At 40.4% G+C, this 24,737-nt stretch overlaps 3 protein-coding genes across 13 annotated transcripts in view; 2 read left to right on the forward strand and 1 right to left on the reverse strand.

The window, feature by feature from the left end:
- Window positions 1-12,211, reverse strand: part of fbxl17 (F-box and leucine-rich repeat protein 17) — a 237,564-nt gene extending 225,353 nt beyond the window's left edge. For 2 of the 4 annotated variants that reach the window (XM_039803440.1, XM_039803441.1), the window contains exons 1-6: window positions 11,982-12,211; window positions 10,306-10,814; window positions 9,190-9,570; window positions 8,862-8,984; window positions 8,403-8,660; window positions 8,114-8,245 (exon numbers count right to left, since the gene is read on the reverse strand). In XM_039803440.1, the coding sequence (XP_039659374.1) occupies window positions 8,114-8,245; window positions 8,403-8,660; window positions 8,862-8,984; window positions 9,190-9,570; window positions 10,306-10,794 (1,383 nt within the window). In that variant the 5' untranslated portion in view covers window positions 10,795-10,814; window positions 11,982-12,211. The remainder of the gene's footprint in view (window positions 1-8,113; window positions 8,246-8,402; window positions 8,661-8,861; window positions 8,985-9,189; window positions 9,571-10,305; window positions 10,815-11,981) is intronic. The other 2 variants (XM_039803438.1, XM_039803442.1) reach the window with 2 other exon arrangements.
- Window positions 12,212-12,677: 466 nt separating this feature from the next.
- On the forward strand, window positions 12,678-14,426 carry prxl2c (peroxiredoxin like 2C). The gene is given in 7 exon segments (XM_039804015.1): window positions 12,678-12,696; window positions 12,699-12,889; window positions 13,188-13,256; window positions 13,403-13,456; window positions 13,532-13,637; window positions 13,836-13,880; window positions 14,003-14,426. Coding segments are annotated over 7 exon segments (615 nt in total). The 3' UTR covers window positions 14,134-14,426.
- A 651-nt stretch (window positions 14,427-15,077) lies between these two features.
- cdc14b (cell division cycle 14B) overlaps window positions 15,078-24,737 on the forward strand; it is a 13,731-nt gene continuing 4,071 nt past the window's right edge. For 3 of the 8 annotated variants that reach the window (XM_039802659.1, XM_039802660.1, XM_039802663.1), the window contains exons 1-12: window positions 15,080-15,430; window positions 16,379-16,447; window positions 16,627-16,717; window positions 17,550-17,625; window positions 18,207-18,299; window positions 18,394-18,470; window positions 19,198-19,264; window positions 19,354-19,504; window positions 19,601-19,831; window positions 19,993-20,131; window positions 20,476-20,641; window positions 20,765-20,862. In XM_039802659.1, coding sequence (XP_039658593.1) covers window positions 15,328-15,430; window positions 16,379-16,447; window positions 16,627-16,717; window positions 17,550-17,625; window positions 18,207-18,299; window positions 18,394-18,470; window positions 19,198-19,264; window positions 19,354-19,504; window positions 19,601-19,831; window positions 19,993-20,131; window positions 20,476-20,641; window positions 20,765-20,862 — 1,361 coding nt within the window. In that variant the 5' untranslated portion in view covers window positions 15,080-15,327. Of the gene's footprint in view, window positions 15,431-16,378; window positions 16,448-16,626; window positions 16,718-17,549; window positions 17,626-18,206; window positions 18,300-18,393; window positions 18,471-19,197; window positions 19,265-19,353; window positions 19,505-19,600; window positions 19,832-19,992; window positions 20,132-20,475; window positions 20,642-20,764; window positions 20,863-23,024; window positions 23,162-24,737 lie in introns of all 8 variants that reach the window. The other 5 variants (XR_005639472.1, XR_005639471.1, XM_039802664.1 and 2 more) reach the window with 5 other exon arrangements.

The following is a 24,737-nucleotide window of genomic DNA, read 5'->3' on the forward strand; positions in this document are numbered from 1 at the left end:
CCCTCTGCAGGTGAAAACCAAGCACATCAACCAAGAGCACCTGAACTGGAGGTCCAAAGCAGTGAACATTGCAGGTACTGTGTACATTTGGCATTTGAGAAAAAGAGTGCTGATATGAGTGATTTGACTTGTTTTGTGATCTAGAGTTAGTGTCAACACAAAATATTAAAGTGTAAAGATTAAAAGAAAAGAAGACTTAAGGGTTAATGGAAGTGGCCAATCTGACAAAATCTGAAAAAACAATGTCCAACACCACATTATGTAAAAAAAATGTAACAACATGTTCGCAAAGTAAACTGCACATCTCTTGTACTGTGTCTCATGCCTTCTTGGAGGGGGGGGGGGCTTCTGTTTGTTCGCTGTAGTCATAAAGGATATCTTTGGGGTAATTGAAAATCGTATGTGTCTTTATGAGGACCTTTTCAGTATTAAGCTATGGAAGAGATCTGTGTTTTGAGTTAACGACGTTAAATTTGGTTCTTGTTCTAAAAAAAAGGCATATAAAACAGCAAATACGTGAAAAAGTTAAAATACTTCAAATAAAAAGGGTATACAACTTAGTCAATATTCTCCAATTTACTTCAAAAAAGGAGTTTATCTTTGACATAGACATGAGAATCAGGACCCACTGTAAATATACCATAATATACTAGTGCTATTGTTTTAAAAATAAAAAATAAAAAATGTATTCCCACTACTAACTTTCCCCCCCAGGCTATAGAGCTGTTGAACAGCCCTTACTTCCCTGATCCTCTAACTTTCTATTTTATACATATTATACATATTTTTACCATGGATCTAAGAGGACAGCAAACTAATAACTGTATTGTGCAGTGAAAGTCGTTCTCTATGCATAAGGAAATACAGTTTTGAATTTAACTTCTGCTGGTAACTACTACTACTACTACTACTACTACTACTACTACTACTACTACTACTACTACTACTACTACTACTAAATGTAGGCATCACCAGCAGATGTCTCCCTCACTACTTCAGCTGTTCTCCATTTTGACCTGCCAAACAAATACATTTGTCTCTGGCAATAACCGTTGTCATTGCTGGCATTCTGTCACTGTTCAACAATAGAAAGACAGCTATATTGGCTGTCCCACTTCTCAGTCATAATGGCTGTCATTCACTTGACCTGGTTTTCTTTCCACAAGTTTGACAATAATAAGTTTTATGCTTTTAACATTTCTATGAGCCACTCCAAGGTCTTGCCTTGTTTTTCAAAAGTGTGAATTTTTTTAAAATGTAATTTAACCTGTGTTGTTGATACTGTAGAGTCAGGAAAGAAATGCTTAATGTTGATACTGAATCTTTTCCCGGGGTAACTAATGTTGAAAAGAAAACATTGCTGCAAGGGGAAATATTGCTTGGGAGGTGCACTTCACAGCCTCACATTTCTAAAAGTGCTTTCACTTTCTTCCTTTTAAAACTTGTTTTGTTCTTGGGCAGACGGCAGAGGGAACATATCGACGATGTCTGTGTCTGAGTGCAGCCGGCTGTTAGAGTTTAAGTCAGAGCTCATTAATGCATCTGATTACTCTTCAGGCAAAGGCCGATCAGCAACCGCCCCACACACACACAAACAGCAGCTTTTTGGGGACACAGATCGATATGGAGGCACTTCAAAGGAGCAATGAAGAGTAGGATATCGGAGAGAATGTGCTGTTAGCTTAGATTACATACTGAGAATGTAAGCAGTGCCAATGGTGAAAATAAAAGTTTTAAAGAGTATAATTCACATAGTTTACATTCCTTTGCATTTTAGTTAGTTCAATATTAGCCTGTACACAATGTCATTTGTTTATTTATTTATTATTTATAATATGTTCATGTGTTTTGTAAATTTTTAAAGTTTGGATTGATACCAATCCTGAGTATCTGACTGGCACACCCCTATCCAAAAGCACAACCAGTTTCATTAATGTTACTCTGAGTGAGCAGGGTCACCAGAATTTTTTTATTTTGATAACTGTTTTGATTCACAATTAAGGTGGAAATAAAAGTTTTGTGTTTAATGGATTTTTGTTGATGTTCAAATGGATTTTAAAACATATGGTATCGAAAAAAGTATCGTTAAGGAACCGGCATCGAAGCGGAGGTATCGAAATTGGCACCGGATCGAAAGATTTTGAACGATGCCCAGCCCTACATGTAACACGGTCAAAAGCTTTGTTTTGTCAACTGCCGTTTCCAGTGTCCAGGCAGTGTCAAAGATAAACATTCAGTTTATTGTCATAAAAGTCTGAGAAAAACAGCAAATACTGACACTGGGAAGCTGGAACCCGGTGGTTTCTGATGTGTGTGCGTAACAAATGACTTAACGGTGCCTTGTGGAGTTTTCTTGTAAACGAACAAGGTTATGTTTAAGTTTAGTGTTACTCGCAAAAACACATTGTGTTTATCCCTGAGGTCTAACAAACCATTTTCTTTTTCTCATTAAACATTTGCAGAGTCAGTGTTGGAAATATTTCAACAGCATGCATGATAAACACAAGATGTAATCCCAATTGTAAAAACATCACTCTGTAGCACTACTAGTGGTCAAAAACTACACAGGGTAAAGCAATTCATCCATTTCCAAAATTGTCGCGGATAAATGATTTTGTTGATCGATTGTCTCAGCTCTAAACACTGAACCTAGTACCAACATTTCACAAAAAGGTCAAAATGGAAATAATTGCAGCAAACTTTTTTTTTTTATTGACGACACATTCTTTTTTCTTTCATCCCTTCCTTTTAATCTTTTTTTTCTAGTTGTTGTTATTGCAGTGATGATAAAGAATATTACAACAAAAGTATATTAAGAAATAGACAATGAGGCACAATAAGAAGAGGTGAGGGGAAAGGAAGGGATAAAAGAAAAAAGAATGTGTCTTCAATAAAAAAAAGGTTTGCTGCAGTTATTTCCATCTTGACCTTACCTACATACAGCTACCTCCCATATCCACAGAGACAAAGACAGACAAAGCGAGCGAAAGACAAAGACAAAGATAGAAAACTAAAGATGTTTCTTGATGACATGAAAGCATGGAAATTCTGGATGGGGACAGAGCTTTTCCACACTCTGACGGAAATAATCCAGTGCCATTAGCAGTTACACTGACAAAATGCATCATTCAACCTCCTGAAAAGTCTAAACTCCTGTCTATGAAGACTGGAGGGGATTGGGGAGATCTTGAAGAGGAGGTGGCCAATGCACTGTTTGTGTGTGTGTGTGTGTGTGTGTGTGTGTGTGTGTGTGTGTGTGTGTGTGTGTGTGTGTGTGTGTGTCTAGTCCGAGTGGTTCTATTTATCTCTAATTACAGTCAAACACGTGAACAAAGTTTCCAGAGGAGAGTTCAGTGCAGCTGGCAGCTATTCAATTCATCGGTTCCCATGTGTGTGTCGCTTCCAGTTTAAACTGGGCGTCTGTGTGTTTTAGTGTGTGTGTTTTAGTGTGTGTGTGTGTTTTAGTGTGTGTGTGTGTTTTTGTGTGTGTGTGTGTGTGTGTGTGTGTGTGTGTGTGTGTGTGTGTGTGTGTGTGTGTGTGTGTGTGTGTGTGTGTGTGTGTGTGTGTGTGTGTGTGTTGGTTTATGTCAAAAGGTCTATCCCATAATAACTGACAGCTATCATTATCACTTCCTTTGTCTTTACTCTCCCTCTAATCCATCTAATTAAATCTGCTAATGTCAATATACATTTTAATCTGCGATTATGCTTGATTGGACCGGTGGAGCCTCGCAGTCAGCAAAAACCCAACTACTGACCAGCCAGACAGCCAGCCAATCAGAGCGGGAGATAAGGCCTCCTTTACTGACCGATGGCCAAGAAACACTATTCACTCTGACAGTTCGTCTTTTCCAGTGTTTCATGCCGTTCCACGGACGAACACATCCCCAAAGCCAAAGTGAGAGAGCTGGAAAACGTGGTGAAAGCAGGGGAGAGAAGCTCTGATTGTACATGCAGAGTGGTAATTACACCTAAATTGAGGGCACATGGTAATCTATGTTAGGTCATCTCCAATTCCACTTACATTTCCACATTTTAGACTAATTAAAACTGTAAATAATCAGAGCCTGTGTGTGTGTGTGTGTGTTTGAGAGAGACAGAGAGAGAGAGGGAGAGAGAGTGTGTAGGCAGACACGATGTCTTTGAGATGAGCCAGTGGAAGAATCTTCCCGTCAAATTGCAGAAAAATTAAGTGCACACTGTTTGATTTTAACAAGACACGAGAGCAGATAAAGTTTTTTTTTTTTTTTTTTAAGAGAGAGGAAAAGAAAGTAGAAAAGTGCTTTCCCGGCAAAAATGTCTGCAGATTGCAATGTGCGTTTAATTTAAAGGAATATTGGAGCAAAGTTACCGACATGGAAAGATGGGTGACAAGAGGTTTTCGCAGCGTATAGTTCGTCCACCAGTTGGTCTATGAAGCTGACAGAACTCAGAGTTAGACTCTCAGTGCTGTCTCTCCCCCCTACGGCAAATTGAATTGAGATGAGGAAAGGGGGAATTTGCTATTCTCAGAGCCTTTGCCCTTCGAGGTGGTAGAAGAGAACAGAATATGAATGGGGGAGAGAGAAAAAAAAAAACACTTCAGAAGATGAAAACAAGCCTTGAAAGGCAACTGGTGCAATATAACCAACTCTGGCATAAATACTGGATGAATGCCAATAAAGAATGCAGGGTAGAAGGAGTTAAAAGGAGTGTGGCACTGAGACACCAGAGTCACCTGTTTTTCACAAAATACACTCTTAGTCCAGGGTTATCTGTAGCCCTGGGCTGATTTGGCCCCAGGCTAACAAGCAATTAAAGAGCAAGAGTCAATTTGTCAACTGTAAACAAAATTTGGAGACACTAGTCACTGCTGGAGACATCCTCAGCATCACATTAGCAACTTTCAACTGCCATTTTTTTTTAAAATATAGCTGATGTGCCCTTCAGTATGTCTTTTGCAACTAAAGGAACAGTGAAACAAATCTTGCACATCTTACATCATAGCAGAGCACCAAACATATCTCCCCTCCACTCAAAGTCTCCAAAACCTTCCTTAATAGTGTTAACAAACTGCAAAAAAAAAAAAAAAGGCAGAGCAACATTATCAGAGTTAGTACTAATAATGTTAGTGCTAGTACCGGTACTCCTTAAGGCTACGCAAGCTTATTCGGAGATGCTGCCCCCACCCCACAAAAAAGCAATTTAACCAGCTACAGAGCGGAATATGGTCTTAACACAGAGAGAAGAGCCGCCAGCATGGAACTGAAACCACAACCACGACAAGAAGGGGGAGGAAAGAACGAAAAAATGTATGTGGGTGTACATGTGGCAAAGAAGGGCGAGTGAAAGACCACACGGAAACATCCTGCAGCAATTCAATTATTCAATTTTGGAGGAGGAGAAAGAGAGGGCAGATCACAGTGAGTGAAAGATTCATCCTCATCTGTGATTGATTAAGAGAGACAGAGACAGGATTCCTTTTACCACAAAAGCCAGCAGAGCAGAGCAGAGGAGAGGAGAGGAGAGGAGAGGAGAGGAGAGGAGAGGAGAGGAGAGGAGAGGAGAGGAGAGGAGCTTTCATTATAGTGTCCCATGACTCTGCGAAACTGAAAAGCTCACCTCAATCCTGGATCAATGCGTGTAGAGAACAAAGGTTCAGCCCCCACAATGGTCCCAGAAGTGTTCAACCATTCATTTCTTGTAGAGATGCACCGATTACAACTTTCTAGGCCGATTCCGATTTTTCAGTGAGTATGAACCGCCGATACCAATTTTAGCTGATTCCGATTTCATATTTTCTAACCACTTTACAGCACACACAAATATTTATTTTCTATCTTTTCTTTAATTAGAACATTTTACATTTTGCATAGAACATTTTTTGAATAGATAATTCATCGCTATAAAATAGAACTATATAAATTACTCCTGGTGTGGGAAATTTACACACATCTAAAGTGCAATGTTATGGAAGAACCATTTCCTTCTTTTCACATCCAATATCCAACTTAAAGTGCGTGAGTGCGGTTTTCATGTTCCAGTTGTTCAGCCTCAGAGGGGAGAGAGAGAGAGAGAGAGCGGCTGACCGTTCGCCTGAGATCAGTAGGGCAGAGTGCTCTGCAGAGCCGTGTATAACTACGACTTTATGACATTTCATAAACAGCTGATTGAGCGGCGGTGCGCTGATGTTGCACGATGTTAATCATGCGGCGCCCAAGTGCATTTGACCAGCATAAAATCTGCATATGTCAGACTGACCTGCTGGTCGCCGATCACGTGAAAATTGGCCAATTCCGGTCACCGGCCGATCAATCGGTGCATCTCTAATTTCTTGCATAAACCGTTCAGAATTAGCCTGTTTCCACCCTGTTTTAAACCCTTTGAGTTGGTCTAAAAACAGCTGACCAAAAGTGAAATAACCTTTTAATGCCTTCATATGTGATACCATTTTCATAATTATTACAAGGAAGCCAACTGTCTAAATGAGCACAAAAACAAGATATGAACAAGCATCTTTTAGCGCTCATGCATATTTTTGGATCTCAAATTGCCAACACATTCAGCCAAACTCATTTTGAGACTGTAACTGTACAACCATTTTCCCTCAAAGCAACTAAATCAGTTTATTTTTCCTGAGAACTAGGAGGAGGGAACCTTAGGTAGTCTTTCAAGCTGTCACAGAGAATAAATGGCCTCTGTGGAAAAATGAAAGGTAAGTGTTTCTGGGTCGTCTTAATTCCTGCCAAACTTAATGATCATTTTAGGCCAAGCAACCAGAGAGCCTAGACATAACAATTGCCATATAGGCTCAGCCCATTTCTCTTCACCCTAATGACAGGAAGCTAAAATAACTGCAACGACCTCAAGCCTGAAAAATGACTGTCTGAAATTGATACTGCTGGGCTGAAATGTTATCAGCAGCAATATTAATCTCTCACCTAGTGGTAATCGCTAATTTCATATACTATTAGGATGATGAATGGGATTTTAACAAACTGAGCTATTGTTAACAACTTAAAGTGGACTAATTCATCAAGGTCATAATTACTCATGGACTGCAAAGAAATATTAGCAGGAAAAAGTGCAAGAGCATTAGCTAAGGAAGATCTAAATAAAAGGGGGGAGAAACAGCCAAATTACTTTTTCTGTTCTCTTTCTGTATTATAATTAAATACTAAATGACAAATAAAGTAAAAGACAATAAGTAACTGTAATTGTGAGGAGATGTACACAATTCAGCATTAGTATAAACCAGCTGTGGTCTACAAAAAGAAAGCAGCCGTTTTCAGAAATTGGAAAACATTGACATCTAGTGGTGGTTTAAAGTGAAAAGGGAGTGAAAAAGGCAGTTCAGCTGACTGAAGTCATGAAATATAAAACAAAACCAGCTGTGATAATGAGATCAGTCATTAAACTGATTAAGGCATTAGTCAGCCAACATATGTATGCACCCACATATCTGCATTCACATAAACATGTGGGTGGTGTTGATATGAACCACATATATTCAAGCATTAATGAGTTACAGTAGTTTAAAGAAAATAGCATCCCCTCATTAAAATGTATAAAATGTGGCCGGGTTAGCTCAGTTGGTAGAGCAGGCGCACGTATATAGAGGTAGACTCCTCGACGCAGCGGCCGCGGGGTCGACTCCGACCTGTGGCCCTTTGCTGCATGTTATTCCCCCTCTCTCCCCCCCTTTCATGTCATCATCTGTCCTGTGAAAATAAAGGCCTAAAAATGCCCCAAAAAAATAATCTTTAAAAAAAAAATCATCATAAGACTGAGAAGCAAAACCAAAATGAATAAATCTGTACAGCAACAGTGCACTTAGTGAGAGAAGGCACATCAGGTACAGCGTCCGGGTGTACTCGTGCATAAAATCTCCAACATAACGATAACCGACTGTAAGACATGCAAGTGCCAGAGCCACTGCTCTGACAATATTCTTATAACCCCAGAATATCAGTAGTGGTTACATAGCTGAGATGAGTATCTATGGAGAGGCTATGTAAGATAAATGCACACTTCACATTGCCAAACAGAGACACAGACACTTTGGCTCCTGTACGAGCAGAAACCGTAAAGCAAACCCGGGGAAAAAGCACAAATCTGAGACCAGATGACTGACCAGTTTGTTCTCTTGCAAGTAGAGTCTCTGCAGCTTAGGGCATCCTCTAGCCAAGGCCACCATGCCTTCATCTGTGATACTGTAACACTGACCCAAGTGGATGTCCTTCATCTCACTGCAGTGCTCTCCCATCTGAAGGCAAACATGACACATTATTTAGTATATGTAAGATTTCATACTGGAAATCTCCACTTCACTTTTCATTTGTAAGCAAAAACAACAAATGAGGTGGGTGTATCACAGACAAGCAAAGATCTAAACACTGAAAAAGGAAGCTTTGAATGGATACCTTTTTTAGTGCTTCATCCGTCAGTTTGTCCTGGTTGCCAACATGCACCTTCACCAGCAGAGGGCAGTGTAAAGCCAAGGCCGAGAGGGACATGTCACCCAGCTGCTTGCAGCGGTACGCCGTATACTTCTGCAGGCCTGGACAGTGTGAGGCCAGGGAGGACACACCATGGTCATGGACCCCTCTGCAATCCGAGATGTTAATCTCCGTCACATTCTGCCTCCGAGAGGCTATTTTCACCAGGAGATCATCATTTACCTGGGGAACACAAGGAGAGATGTAAGTCATTAGTAAAATAAAAAAATACTCTCTCCTCCTCACTGCCAGAGTATTAACTTAATGTCAAAAATTCACAATGTGAAAAACTAAAAAGACAGATAGTATACTGCTCTACTGATATTAGAGAATCATTTCATGGAGTCTCAGACAAAAAAAAAATCCTCTACCCTATGTGCTTACTTGTTGTAGGCCACTGAGGTCGATTTGCTTCCAGAATTGGAAGTCCAAGCAGAGGTCCCTCCAGTACTTACACACCAGAGAGGCACACAGACAGCGCTCCTTCACTGTCAAGTGGGAGAGCACCTGCAAGGAGGCAAAAGAAGATGTCATACACAAAGAATAATCCATTCAGCAGTCATGTTCCCAGTCTAGTAAAAGCCATTCAACAACCATTCAGATGCTGTGGCTCAGTTGTCAAAGTATTTATTGTGCCAAACCAATGAAGAAAAAAAAAATCCATCAGTAAACATAAACGAAATGCCAATTTAACTCTTTGATGAACTCTGACCTTGAGAAGGATGGAGGAAGGCAGGTGGTTGATACTCGAGTGATCAGCAGCGTCAGAACTTCGCGCCTGGCAGTCGTCATAATGATGCAGGCAGCAGGGGGATGAGTCTGAACTGTGGGGCAAATCAGCATGAAGACCCAACCCACAGCAGCCGTCAGCAGGTGAGGAGGAAGAGGAGGAGGCAGAGGAGGAGGAAGCGGAGGAGGAGGGAAGTGGACAGAGGGGAAGGTGGCAGTGGCCAGTTTCAGAGTTTGAGGCAGCCTCTCCCCCTCCTCCTCCCACTCCCCCATTCTCCAGCACTCCGTCAGGGGCAGCGAAGGCGCAGCGCGGCTGCTTACAGGGGGTGCACCTCTGCACCTCGGAGCACTTCCTCTTACACACCTGCACCCAGAGACACACACAGATCAGTGAGGTGGAACCCGATTTTCTTCAGGTAAGTCGAGGCAGATTTGAGTGCAAAGCCTTTAAATACAACTGCAGTGTTGAAGAACATTACACCACCCACATTATGAAACACCGAATCCAAACCGCACCCTTTACCTTGGATACTCAATTAGAACAAACTAAGCTGTGGCTTTGAGTGTGAAGTTTGACTTGTGACTGCTGCAATTCTGTTATTACATATCTTATATCTGGAGAACACAAAAAACCTACTGTGTAATGTTTCGCTTTAAAACAGTTGGACTTTTGTTCAAGCTTTGAGCTGATTCAAATCCGTCTTTTTTTACATACTATTATAAACAGTGGGGCTGCTCTCCTTCAGTTATGGTATTGGTCGACAGACAAATTTTTGTCGATTTAATGGTCATTGGTCACTGGCGGAAATGTTTGTCAGTGGTGTCGAGCATAATTTTTCACAAATATTCTTTGGTCTTAAATAAGATTTTAGGAAATCCTTATGCATGACTGCATTCATCTGGGGAGGGACACTTTTCTTTGTTAAAATACATAAGTAATCAGTCTAAATCCTATGGCTACTTATTAGTACAGACACCCCTATCAACCAATAGCAGCAGCACTGGTAAAGCATGGCTGTTTAGGCCATCTGTACAGATTTGTGTCAATGCTGTATCTTCACCAGCTACAACGTTTGGTACTGTTGCTGCAGCTCCCTACCATCTCAGTGTAGTTGTTGGTGCAGCCAGGCACAGGTACAGGTATGGCCACGGTCACAGATACGCCAGCGGTTCGGAACAGCGCCGGCGGTGGAATCAGTTTGGCAGGAACAGCTGATAAAAGGCTCCTCCCTTGGCCCTCCCAGATAACCAGCTCCCGTGGTGACAACAGGAACTTAGAGCAATCCTCAGGAGATGTGAGTGTTGCGTATCGCTCGGCGAGCTTCGAGGCAGTTGCTGCTCCAATGCCAACTCCGGCCACACCAGGGACACTGATTCCAGTGATGCTGTTGTGACGGCACACAGTGCCGTTGACACCGGCCTCCAAATGGTCGCTGTCGTCGTCAAGACCGCTGCTGTTGCTGTGGACAATGAAGCAGAGCATGCAAGGCAGCTGCAGGAAACAGTTCCTCTTCTTCTTCTTCCTATGATGCAACTTGTGTGTCCTCTTCTTCAGGCGGTAACCATTTTTCGAGAGAAGATGGCCCATATAGATGACTCAAGGAAACTCTAGAACAAAAAGGAGTCAACTCATTATTCAGGAATATTCTAAGGACCTTGAAGATCACAGTAGAGCAGGACAGGGTATGATAGTTGGTTTCAATACAATACCTGAGTTTTGGAACCAATACAAAAACTACATTTTATTTCAGTACCATTTTCTTGTTAATTTACCAAAACAAGACAAACATCTCAAACACGGCAGTGTTTACGGTTGTCTTAACACAAGCAACCATACAAGACCTTTGCCGACATAACATTGGCAAAATTATGACTTAACCCAGTGAATATCTATAAAAAAGAATTTGTAAACAAGCTCTAACTTCCAGTACATGACAGTTTTCAACAGTCAAAGGCATTTGTTAGAAAGAGATCCCTTCACAACCAGTATATGGACAGGAGAACCAACTACAGCAACCAATGACTCTAAATGTACATAATATGTGTTAGTAAGATAGATCTGAGAAAAGCCTCTCCTTTAAGTGTCAAGGACAATCCAGATCTATATAGTGAAACAGCTGGGAACATGAAAATAGACTGATGGTAGCCAACACTGTCCTTACACTCCCCATGTAGCCTAGTACACATTACTAGAGTGCACAACGAAATGCTAGCTTGGCATCATGATGGAAATAATATCATATTTTGAGTGTGAAGTCTAAACATACGTATAGCACACAACAAAACAGCAGCAAGCTTTATAGCCGTGCTGTCAAAAGCATTTGACTTGTATTATTTGTGCTATGAATACATTACTTGTCACACGTTGAACCCCTGATTACGTTGTCTACGTTAGACTTACGTTACTATAGCAGACTTGTCATACACTAGTCCAGCAAGAAAACCGAATGAAAAGATGTAAACATGGAACAGATGGTGGTCATTTGTTTAAAACACACACACACACACACACACACACACACACACACACACACACACACACACACACACACACACACACACACACACAGCATTAACGTGATGGTTGTGTTGTGAACGAAGTCACGACAGGTGTATGTCTAATATTAGCTCCAACATCTCCGACATATTCACACCCTCTTTTGGAGAAAAAGACACGGTTCCAGTGCTAACCCAGTGCAGCTTTTCTGCAGGCTAGCTTGCTCCATCACTAGATGCTAACTTAGCTGTGTAGCCCCAACATGAAACATGTCTCACCACTTCACACGGCGCTCCCGCACTCCGGACGGTACTCGCATAATACTGCTATGCTGCACGGTCAAGATGTGTGCTGACAAGTCCGGACGGAGAGGCGCGGCGGCGAGAAAACCTACTACTGAACCAGCGTTGTGTTTACCCAAACAGTGGCAGCTCTGGCTCTGCTGCTGCTCTGGAGGACAGCACTTCCGCACCAAGAGAGCAGGGGGAAGGAAGCCGAGAAGGGCGATTCGTAATTCGTCATGGTGGCTGGATGAAGGATGAACCTGCCTGCTGCGGGGCCTTGTGGGAGATGGGATCGAAGCTGAAGCCGAAAGAAAGTTCAGGCTCAAGTATCCCTAGCCCCAGTTTTTGCATGATCATAATTGTTTTACTATGTCTACTTTCTCAGAATGGCATGCACACATCTCTGGAAATAATCTGCAAATCAAGTGAATTTAAGTCAATATTAACTAGGCCTATTATAACTATTATAACTTGACTTTGCTGTTCATTTTAAGTGACATGTTCTGCTTTCTCTCTCTCTCTCTCTCTCTCTCTCTCTCTCTCTCTCTCTCTCTCTCTCTCTCTCTCTCTCTCACACACACACACACACACACACACACACACACACACACACACGCGCGCGCACAGTTTATGGGCGTGAATTTGTGGCCACCAGCTCTTCAAGCCTGAACGGCAACTCCCAAAATAGCAATGCGAATTCGGGAAGCCTCAGAAAAAAAATGGCTGAAGCAGTTTCACCAATAACTCGACAAGTAAATTCAGAACATCGTGCAATTAGGAGCCCTTCTGTCGATTTTCGTCTTGAAGACGTCGAAGATTGTTTAATTTACGACCGGCATGGAGTCTCTGATCCGTTCAAGAAATTATATCAAGACAGGAAATCGGTCATAATTTTCGTGCGGGTACGGATAAACTTTGTTTGGCTTAACCTTGCTGACGATTCATGGGCTACACTGCCTGGAGTAAAATCATTAGAGGCTAAAGTTTATAGGTTGAGCTTCATAAATGCATCACTTTAGGCAACAGGTAAGCATCAGCTTTGCTGGACAGATGCCCCAACAGCTTCCCATGCTATGATGGCAATGGAGGAATGGAAAAATCATATCAGTAGGTGAAGACAGAGAATAGGTGCAAGATGAGTTTTAAAAAGTAATGTTTTCAATAGCCTATTGACGTATTATGTACTGTATGCCCCTGCAGAATTTCTTGTGCTACAGCTGTAAAGAATATGTGGAGGATTTGAGCAAAATACCTAAAGAAGCACTGGAGGTAAGTCCTGATCCACGACTATGAATGCACTGGAGGCAATTAGCATAGTTGCACATTTTACATGCGGATCAGAGTTAATAGTTATAGCTTTGTAACATCAAAATTATTGATTCTGAAAACCCACATGTGGATGTGTGTTGTTGCAGGATGCTGACATTAGACTAGTTGTGATTGGCCAGTCTGCTCACCATCATATAGAGGTAATTCATTTATTGATTCTCGTGCATAATTTCAGTCTGCCACACATGCTGATTTAAGTTTTCAATCTCATCTAGCCTTTCTGCTCATTGACGGGGTATCCTCATGAAATATATGTGGACCCAGAGAGGTGCATTTATCAAAAGCTTGGGATGAAGAGAGAGGAGAAATTTACGGACTCAGGTAATGGCAATAACAGTAGAAGGCCATAAACCCAGCATATTTTTAGATGGTAAATAATTGAATCTTTGTATTTGTTTATGTTTGTATTTGTTATAGTGTACATATGAAAACTGGTATAATCCTTTAGATGGGACAAATGAAATTTATGGCGAAATGAATCTTTAGGGGTATATGGAGCTGGCTCCTGCATTTGCTCAGCGTCCTGCGCACCCAAGCAAGGTGGAGCCATCATTGCAGGACCAGGTAATCTTTCCTGTCACTCTCTCTCTATTTCCTTGTAACTCTGCTCAATCTTATTTTCTCTCTCTGCCTCCACTGTTTTATATCTTTCTCTTTTCCTCCCTCACTCTTTCTTCTCTCCGCAGGCTCTCATGTTCATTTTTCCCATTTTGACATGAACCGTCTGGATCACATGCCCATTAACTGGCTCCTGCAGCTCGCCGGAGTTCAACAGACTCTGGACTTCAGCGATAAGCCAAAGATCGTCCATGTGTAGCCAGCTGGCCGCCTTCCTCCCTCTCCCCACATCACTGTTTGGGCAACAAATATTTTTTTAGTCTATTTTTTTATCATGTCTGTACTGGGACGCTGCCTTGCCAAAATCTTGGATAGGTCTGAAATGTACAGTCTATGTTGAGTGTGAAAATTCATTCTTGACCAATGGAAACTGTATAGTTTGACAAAAATCTTAACTCAATGTCTTCTTCCTAAGCCCTTTGTCTCCTTGTGAAGCACAGCTCATTAACAATTCTTCTCCACCGACCACCGCTCTCGGTTTTGGGATGCTTAACTCTTATATTTTTTTTATAACTAAAAAAAAAAAAAAAAAAAAAAAAAAAAAAAAAAAAAAAAAAAAAAAAAAAAAAAAAAAAAAAAAAAAAAAAAAAAAAAAAAAAAAAAAAAAAAAAAAAAAAAAAAAAAAAAAAAAAAAAAAAAAAAAAAAAAAAAAAAAAAAAATATCTTCCCTATATCAACAGTTTTTAATAATATTTTATAAAAAAAAGAAAAATTAAAAAAAAAAAAAAAAATTTTTAAAAAAAAAAAAAAAAAAAAAAAAAAAAAAAAAAAAATTTTTTTTTAAAAAAAAAATTTGGAGGTGTAAAAAAATATTTTTTTTTTTTTTTTTTTTTTTTTTTTTTTTTTTTTTTTTTTTTTTTTTTTTTTTTTTTTTTTTTTTTTTTTTTTTTTTTTTTTTTTTTTTTTTTTTTTTTTTTTTTTTTTTTTTTTTTAAAAGTTTTATTGCTATTTCTAGGCTGCATTTGTCTTGTTTGTGTCATGCTACATACACTCTTTAATGCGTGGTCATAGAACTAAATGGTATTCAACCCCTATAGGAGTACGTTCCCAACGTTATCACTACAGCTGCTGCAGATGAACAGTGGAGGGTGGGAGCTGGACATCCAATCCTGATACGTCACATGCAGGGGATTCAGAAAGCAGAAACCTGCCCCTGCTCATAGGCTCATAGACGTCACCGCCACAGTGAGGCTGTAGCAGGCAGATCCTCGGTTGACACATAGGCGATACACAATACACACACACACGCAGTTCCAGATCATCAGCAGCAGCGCAGGAGCAAGACCATGCCATAATAACGCAGCAAACAAAACTGGGACAAGCCGCTGTACTGCGAAGCGAAGGTCTGTTAGCAGTTGCTCAGGAATGTTCACCGTGCAGCCCTGAAGACAAAATGAAGCGCAAGAGCGAGAGGAGACGAGCCGAGTCGAGGAAAAAGCGCTGTGCAGCTCACTCAGAGGCGGAGTTAAACTCTGATATTTACACTGAGATAACAGGTAAGAGGGTCTGCAGGATGAACCCTGTCAACTTTTAGCCTACTAGGCAAATATGTGGTTTAGACGCACACAGCAGGCTGCGCATGCACAGCATTGCGTTTTAAATGACCTGAATGAATGAGTCCGTTTGTTTGTTTTTTTTCCTTCTTCCAGCTTTTGACCTAATGGCGACACGTCTGTCGCTTTATCGTCAATGCGCTTGGTTTGCGTCGTTCTAGCATTACATGTGCACAAAATACACAATGTATCAGCAGTTCAGTTTTGCGCTGATATTTATTTTTAGTGAAAGAAATTGCACCATAACTTCGCTTTGTCTGCACCATGTTGTTTTGTGGACTTTGTATGGAGATCATTGTCATCAATACCACAGTCAGCCCAGCGTCAGTGGCGTCCAGCGTACATTTTCAAACCTTTATGGCGTTTTTCTTGGCTCTTCTTGTAGTAACATCCTTGCGCAGCTCTAATCAGAGAGAGGGAGGGTCGTCGAAGTGTAAATCACAAATTTGATTGGCTGAGGGATCGCCCTAGCAACCGTTTGGGCAACGTTCCCGGGGCCTATCATGTGTCTCAAGTAGAGAACTTTAAACTGAAACGGGCGGGGCAGAGCACGACTGACAGGCTGTTTCTCCAGTCATGTAACGTTCTGCATCTGTCGCAGCCAATAGCGTCCCGCCGAACAGTGTAGGGGAGGAGTCGTGCGGAGGTGATTTTTTTCTCTTTTTTTTTAAAGCAGGGTGCGCAGTTGCACAAACTCTCCTTCCCTCTCTTCGACTGTTAAGTTTCTTGTCCCGGAGAGTTATAATCAGGCTCAGAAACATTTTTGATAACGCTTTATTTTTTTACCTGCTTTTTTTTTTAAACTCCGTGCGCAATATCAGTGGATGTTTTAATCAGTATGCGCAAGTCCTCGTGAAGAAAATCAACATCGTACGTTTCTCTGCAAAACAGTCATGTTCAGAACTGTGGCCAAGATGACCGCGGACGATGTTTCGTCCAGATGTATTGAGTTTATCAAGGGTAAGTTGCAAGAAATGACATTAAAGAAGTATTTGTGTAGAAAGAATTGCTGGTTTGAGGGAAATCTGAGACAACATAAGTTTGCATGCATGACAATAAAGCAAGTAACTGCCTCTTTATGTTGTCGCCCTATCCCCCCCCCCTCTCCATCTCCCCATCTCCCCCTCTCCCTCCTGCAGATCAACTCTATTTCGCCATACTAAAGCAAAAGATCAAGAACACAGCTGAACGACACTGTTTCTGCATAGATGAAGAGCTGGCATATGAGAAGTACGTTTTCAGTCTCATCACATCTTGGCATATTCAACATTCAGCTCGTTGCTGCATTATTTCTGTGCTTTAGCCCTGACCTTTGCACTTCTTCGAGTGCAATAAAAGACATTTTTCAATCGACCCACAACGCCTAACGTTACACCTTTTTGTTATCATTGCAGTCATCTCAAAAAAAAAATAAAAAAAATCTTCTCCATAGCGCTGATTGTGAGAAGGCTTGCACATAACAAATTCAGAGCATAGTGATTCTAGTTTTAATTGTATTAGTACGAAGTTACTCAGACTATTCAGATTTCCTTATACCATAAAACGTTTTGTAACTCAAACATCATACAAACAAATATATATGTTGGTGCAATGTTTAAGATAAAAGGGACATGACCCTTTACTGTTGGAAGAAATCCAAATGACCACAACCGCATTAAAAATGAAAGGCAAATAAAACTTATAAAAGCACCTTTTTATTTTCAGTGCACGGCTGTTTAAATGGGCTGTTAGATTGGCGTCAGGAGATGACGCGATCGGCTGACCTTTGAGAACCATTTTTGTGCCAGTGGTACAAAACAGAGCCCTTGTCTTTGCAGCTTTTTGTCCTGTTCTGAGTGACCGACTTTAGCATCAAATGCTTCCAGATATAGTCTTTACTCTGTCCGTGTTTTTACTGTTTGAGTCTGAGGTAGCAGATTCTACCCGGTGAAACTTCCCCAGAGACCGTAGCCGGTTGCGTAAATAGCCACTCTGACACACACTCTTCTCCTCTCTCTCTCTCTCTCTCTCTCTCTCTCTCTCTCTCTCTCTCTCTCTCTCTCTCTCTCTCTCTCTCTCTCAGCTTCTATGCGGACTTTGGTCCCCTAAACCTGGCCATGTTTTATCGCTTCTGTTGCAAGCTGACAAAGAAGCTCACGGTACAGTAAACTGCTGCTCTTAATGTGTACTTCCTGGAAAAGAGACTGGGAGGCAAAACCCAGGTCAATCAATATCTATTTATCCCTGCAGTGGGTAGTCAAAATAAAGTAGTGTTATAGTTTTTTTGCATGCCGGTCAGTAATACATGTCAACTTTTTGCAGTTATATTTATAGCCCAGATGTCCCTGGTTTGTGCCAACTTGTGTCACCACTGTTCCTCTTTGTCAAGGCACTTTGTCTCTATCTGGCTCATGACGTGATTTTCAAGGCTGTCACTTAGCTGACGTTTGGCCACAGATGACTCAACCTCTCTCATAACTCTCTGATTCTCATATTTGTCTGATGATGCCCAAACTGTTTTAGCCTACAATTGTGTTAATTGCCATTCACCCCACCACCTATGTAGAAAAGTAATTAATTCATTAACGAGTAAAAGTCCTTATCAATGAGGAATTTACATTTGTTGTACAGCCACTGTAGGTTACTGTAATGTCTACATTTTAATATTATAAATTTGTAAGTGAATTAAATACGTTATCACCTGTCAGCTCTTACGTTTGCTTTGAATGTCTCTTCACAGTCCATTACGCTCTCAAGAAAGAAGATCATATTTTACACCTGTGGAGATCAGAAGAAACAAGCCAATGCCGCCTACCTAATCGGCTCGTATGCAGTAAGTGGTGAACAAACACGCATAGCTTGTGAAATGATATCTGCATGTAATAAAACAAGACGCACTTGCTGATTAGACATTTGTGTTTTTAAAGGTAATGCATCTAAACATGATGCCAGAGGATGCCTACAGTCTGCTGGTGTCAAGGAATTCAACATATATTCCATTCAGGTAAAAAGACACTATTACTGTCTATGTCACATTTAGCTTGGGCTCCTATTATAAGCAACTAAGAGTGACTGCAGCTTGGGCAGGGCATTGTATGGTTTCAGTATCCACATTGTCATTTACAGTAGTCGCATAGAATATTTAGCTTTTTGAAGACTACTTTCAAAGACGCCTAAAGAGTTTGTTTAAAAAAAAAAAAAAAAAACACAACAAAGTAGCCAGATTTTTAGATACATTTTGGCTTTTGCTGCAGACTGCCCAGTGAATGACTAATCACAATCATTCTCAGAGCAGACTGATCTGTTTAGCAAACATAACATGTTAAAAACTTTCACTTGTTTTAAAGAGAAGAGAAACTTTTGACAAGAATTGTTGGTGAAAGATTGTTGCATCTGCTATTTGGAAATAGTTTGGATATAAAAATTGTCTCCATATATCTTGTCAAATTGTGTAGCTTTTAATATATAGCAGAGAATTGTATCAAAAACAAAATCACAATGTTAATTTTTGTTATTAACTCAACTGCAACACAAGAAAAGGTTCAAGGACCCTCGTGCCCTGTTAGTATTACTGATTTATAAAATGTTTATAGAAGATACAGAACGAGACATTCGGAGAGCGGGATATGTGAGATAGCAGTTTATATCCTTGCATTAGACATATTTAATGGGAAATAAAGATCCTCAGTGTGTTGTGCTGATAAAGACTGTCAGTATATTTGATGTTTCAGAGATGCTTCGTTTGGAACCTGCATGTACAATCTGAACATCTTAGATTGTCTTCGTGGCGTTCACAAGGTACGTCATTTTAATTTTGATTTATTTTTCTTTCTTGCTTCGTCATGCTCCTTTTTTATGAAATTAACTCCCTCTGAACCATGTACCAGGCTCTGCAGTACGGCTGGCTCGACTTCTCCAACTTTGATGTGGAAGAATATGAGCACTATGAGAGGGCAGAAAATGGAGACTTAAACTGGATCATTCCAAAAAAGTTCCTTGCGTTCAGTGGGCCTCACCCAAAAAGCAAAATAGAGAATGGTAAGTGAAAGTCAAGTTTCTAATGTACTGTTAAAGCAATGTCCTTACCTTATTTTAACACTTTTTATAAACTAATGCTTTTCCCCTTACCTCTAGGGTACCCTTTGCACGCTCCCGAGGCCTACATCCCATACTTCAGGAAACATAACATCACCACTATCATCAGACTCAACAAGAAGATGTACGATGCCAGGCGTTTCACAGAATCTGGCTTTGAGCACCACGATCTGTTCTTTGTAGACGGGAGTACACCAAACGACGCCATAGTCAGGAAGTTCCTCAACATCTGCGAGAACGCAGAAGGAGCCATTGCTGTCCACTGCAAGGGTACGATTTCTAACCCTCCTTCACAGTGCAAGAAACGTTGTGGATGGCTGGTTATAGTTGGCGCATGACACTTCTACGCTTGTAGCTGTATAGACTGTGCTTAGTGTCCTGTTATTGCACAATTAAAGGCCTTACCACTTTTTTTTTTTAATTACTTTTAGCTGGTCTGGGGAGGACTGGCACTCTGATCGGCTGTTACATGATGAAACATTACTGCCTGAGTGCTGCAGAGGCCATTGCCTGGATACGGATCTGCCGACCAGGGTCCATCATTGGGCCTCAGCAGAACTTTGTTGAAGAGTAGGTGTTCACTGAAGCAGCATTTTCAAAATGTATGTGTGTGTGTGTGTGTATGTATGTATGTATGTATGTATATGTATATATATATATATATATATATATATATATATATATATATATATATATATATATATATATATATATATATATATATATATATATATGTATGTATGTATATGTATGTATATGTGTGTGTGTGTGTACATAAATTTTCCCAACTGAGCCACGCCCACTTCAAACCAGTAAGAATCTGCTTAGAAATCTTAATAATAAAGGCGGTGGTGGTACTGGTTTGGCAAGAAAAGTGAGTTTATTTTGTCATTTGTTGACATCTTGTTCTACAGTAAGCAGAACAGTCTGTGGGCAGAGGGAGATGTTTTCCGGGAGAAGATGTTAAATGAACAAGAGAATGGCAAGATGGCTGTAACCAGGATCCTGTCTGGTGTGGATGACATAACCATCAACGGGAGCAACAAGAACAGGGCATCCAAGAAAGAAGAAATGGACCTGGTGAGTTTTGAAATGACGCTCTTGCCACGTTTTCAGGTACAGACTTTGCTGCATGATGTTTGTAAGCAAAAAATGGGACATGCTACCATTTTGCCTATTCATAGCTTTTTCTTTGTTTTCCAGTATAATGATGACGAGGAGAGAAATGGCCTTACACAGGGTGATAAACTGCGAGCTCTGAAGAGCAAGAGGCAGGCCAGATCGTCCTCCGGTTCCCTTTCGTAAGTACCCAGGCAGCCTGCAAGTCTCATCATGCATCACGCCGACATGTTCTATTACTGTCAAGTGAGCGACGCCTCTCTTTGTTAGTGTCTGATCATTACACATATACGGTAGTTTTTGTTTTTCAAATCATAAGTAACTCATGATTTGAAAAATTATGATTTCATAAAGACCATGAAATGACCGTGTAGGATTATATTTGTTACATTTATCATTTCATTTGATGAGCTTTCTCCTTTCCTCAGTGTTTATTCAGCGTGGTTAACTGTCCTTTTGTGGCTGTTTGGGCTGCTACTCGTACCACAGCAGTTTCATCATAATATCTGAATTCATCATTAAATGAAGGAACCCAGGCGGCATCGCCGTATTATTTCAATAACTCTGTTTTTTGTGTCCTCTTCTGGTTCTCTTGATTAAATGCCATCACACGCAGATAAAGTGTAATATAAATCATGCCATTTTCATCTATACCGAGTGAGTGATGAGGATGAACAATAAGTTAAGGAAGTAGTAGGTCAAATATTAGAGCGAGTGACAAAGTTGTTTGGACTGGATTGCAGTCATCCTAAAGTCAATCTTCCAGAATTTTTTTTTTTTTTTTTTTTTGGTGCGGCCTGGATTCCGAAAGGCACAAAAGATGTGGAAGTTAAAGATGTAATCAATGGGTTAGTTCTACTGCAGGATTGGTAATCTGTAAAGTGTCTTCAGTCAAAAGCTTTAAAATAAATCTCAAGTAAATATAAAGGCCAACTCAATATAGAGCTTTCTAATTGCTAGGTTATCATGCCACCATGCCCTTGAGGCACATTTTTTAATTGGCAGCTTTTCGTTGAAACCAATCACTGGTACAAGACTGTGCAGGTATATTTTAAAATGTTTCGGACTACAATGTCCATAGCACTCCATACCCTTGCTCCGTACTTAAAAAAATTATCTTATCAGTATTGTACAGGCAAATTAATGGAACATAATGACAAAGTGGTGCATTAGACTTATGTTGCAGTAGGGTACAGACCTAGAGAAAAAGAAACAGTTATTGTGACATGTTGTTGCAAACTTTTTGTTTCTTTTCCATTCTATCTTTGGCTACGTTCAGACTGCAGGCAAAAGTGGCCCAAATCAGATTTTTGGGGGGTCAAGTGACCAGGTCAGACTTGTTCAGAAGTAGTGTGAACACTCAAAAAAAGGTCTGATTATTTTTTTTTATTTTTTTTTTTTTAAATCAGATTTAGACCACTTCCATATGTGGTCCTGATTCAGACCCAGGTTTGATATTATTATTATTTTTTTTCAATGCGGCCGTTTGAACAACCAAGGCGGATTTGATGTGACTTTTGCGTCAATCTACATCGACATTTGTCACAATTATGCGCCGGCGGGAGTAAGCCCTATACACCGACAGTAAAATTACAACGCAGTCCCACCGCTCCTGGCTTCGTCTCTGCATCCACACAGACCTCTGTAGTGAATTTGCAGCCATAACCCAGCAAAAAGCCAAAATAGCCAATTTGTCTCTCTTTCTCTTCATTCTTCTCCTCTTCAGCACCTGCTCATTAATGTTACGGCTGCCATTACACAAACCTTTTGAAATAAAAGCGAAAAAATGCTTACTTCCTCCATAACCTCCCTAACTTTAGTGCAACAGAGTGCTGCGTCTGATGTCATTGTTATTGTTCTTTTGCTCACGCGGGTCAATTCGAAACCGCAAACCGTTCACACTGGAATCTGATAGAGGCCACATTTTAAAAGGTAATGTGAACAGCCAAACAAAATCGGATCTGAGCAAAAGATCCGAATTAAGCACTAAGACTCGCGGTGTGAACGTAGCCTTTTTGCGAGGAGCAAGCATTAGAGTACCGCTGGACAACTGTAACGTGTGACCAGCCAGCTCTATGGAAGCATTGTGTACCAACAGGAGATGCTAAAGTGCTAATGCTAACCCCCTACAGTTATCTGAACAGGAAGAACACTTACAGTTTTTTTTTTTTTTTATTTTATTTTTTTTTTTGCTTTCCTGTTGTTTCCTATCTAAATAAAGTCCACATAATTTGTGCCCATGTAAATCCAGCTGTGGAGGGTTGGGTGTCGGCATGGCTGCGAGTGGTTGACTGGCCTCTGCCAATGTATCCATATGGCTTTGGCTTTTGTTGTCCCATGTCAGGCAGGTGGTAGTGTTCTGCTGCAGCCTCATGGGCATGGTGTGGCCGATGTGTTGCCTGCCGTTCAAAAGATAGCTGAGAAAGACAGAGTGGGGGAGAGGAAAAACAGAGAGAGGATGTGAGGTTTTGTATGATGGAGGTAAGTGCACGTCACTTCCTTTTTTTTTTTTTTAGCTGACCTCCTCTTCCTGTAGAAATGGTTGCTATGCCAGTGAATGGTATGGCTGATTTTATTTATTTTTTTCTTCTTCTTTTTTCTTTTGTTTGGATGACCGTGGTGTGACATGGATAGTGGATGCATTACATTTTACTCTCCTCATGGACACACTGAGCTGATCTGCTTTGATATTATGGCTTATCTGAGCTCTCCTGAGTTACAGTAACACTCAAGTTGAGCCTGCTGTACTTGTTAACAACAGCACCAATTTTCAACTATTCATGCTTTTACATACGATCTGGATTAGTTGAAAATGGTTTAGTGCTTGGCATTGCATTGCTGACTTGGCACGTCTCGAGAAAAACTGTTAGTAAGGGACACTTGGTCCTCATTCTGATCTGCGGTAGGTACTACTACTTCCTTATAGTTTGGTGAAGTAACTAACTTGCCTACTCAGCCATTTAAGCTGTAGATGTTTTTGGAAATTGCCAATTGTACTTTGGTGTGTTGCCTGAGGTGTTTTACTAGTGTAATTAGCTGCATAAAATGGCATTGATGGGATGGGAAATTCCTCCTGATTTTCATTCTAATTAAAAGGATTCTAAAACGGAGGTCATTGGTAATTCTTCATCTGTTCTCAGGAGGGTGTTGAGGCAGAAGGGAGATTTGCTCACACTTTAGACCATATGCCTTATCGGTGTATGTGTTTTATATACCAACATCTAAGTTCCAGCTCAACTTCACATTATGGCTCCACTTTTGTTTTTATTATGTAATACTGAAGAGCATGTTGAATTCCAGTGACTATTAGAATGACGATTACATGAAAACGTTCTTTTCTGCCTTTTTCATGCATGGCAACGGGCATGAAACCCTTGGACATGCACGCATGGACATGCGTGTCTAACATGTAATTAATGTTGGGCCGGGTTGTTTTTTTTTTCCATTGCTTTTGTGACTGGATCAGTGTACACATACCATCTGAACTTTGTGTAGTCCTTTCAGGTTTTTGTCTCCGCCAGCTTTTAGTTATTTATTTTTAAATGGTCTGTTTTTGTGAAATAAAATTTTATAATAGATACTTAAATTTTTTGTTTTTACTACTTTGCTCTTATGAACAAAGTATTACAGCTCCACCGATATATTGGCAGGCTGGCTATTTGCTCATTACAGATATAGCTGTCAATGTATATTTTGGCAGAAATTGCTGTCAGTGTTTTTTTTATTTATTGATTTTTTTTTATTTTTTTTTTTAGGCTGCAAGACACGTCTTTTCATTTGGTTATTAATTGTGATTTAGATTTCAGTGGCGTTTATTACTAACAATTTAATGTTCTCTAATCCTATATCTACTGTCTTTCTACTACTACTACTACTACTACTACTACTACTACTACTACTACTACTGCTAGCTTCTTTTGTAAACCCTTAAATATCGACACCTACTTCATAATTCCCACACTGGTGGAGTTCTAAGTATAAAGCAAACTGCTAACTCATCAGAGCAAGTGAAGAACAAAAACTTGCTGACTGGCACTGTTGGATGCAAGGCTCTTTG

This window comes from Perca fluviatilis, chromosome 6 (assembly GCF_010015445.1).
Source record: "Perca fluviatilis chromosome 6, GENO_Pfluv_1.0, whole genome shotgun sequence".
Classification (NCBI taxonomy): Eukaryota; Metazoa; Chordata; class Actinopteri; order Perciformes; family Percidae; genus Perca; species Perca fluviatilis.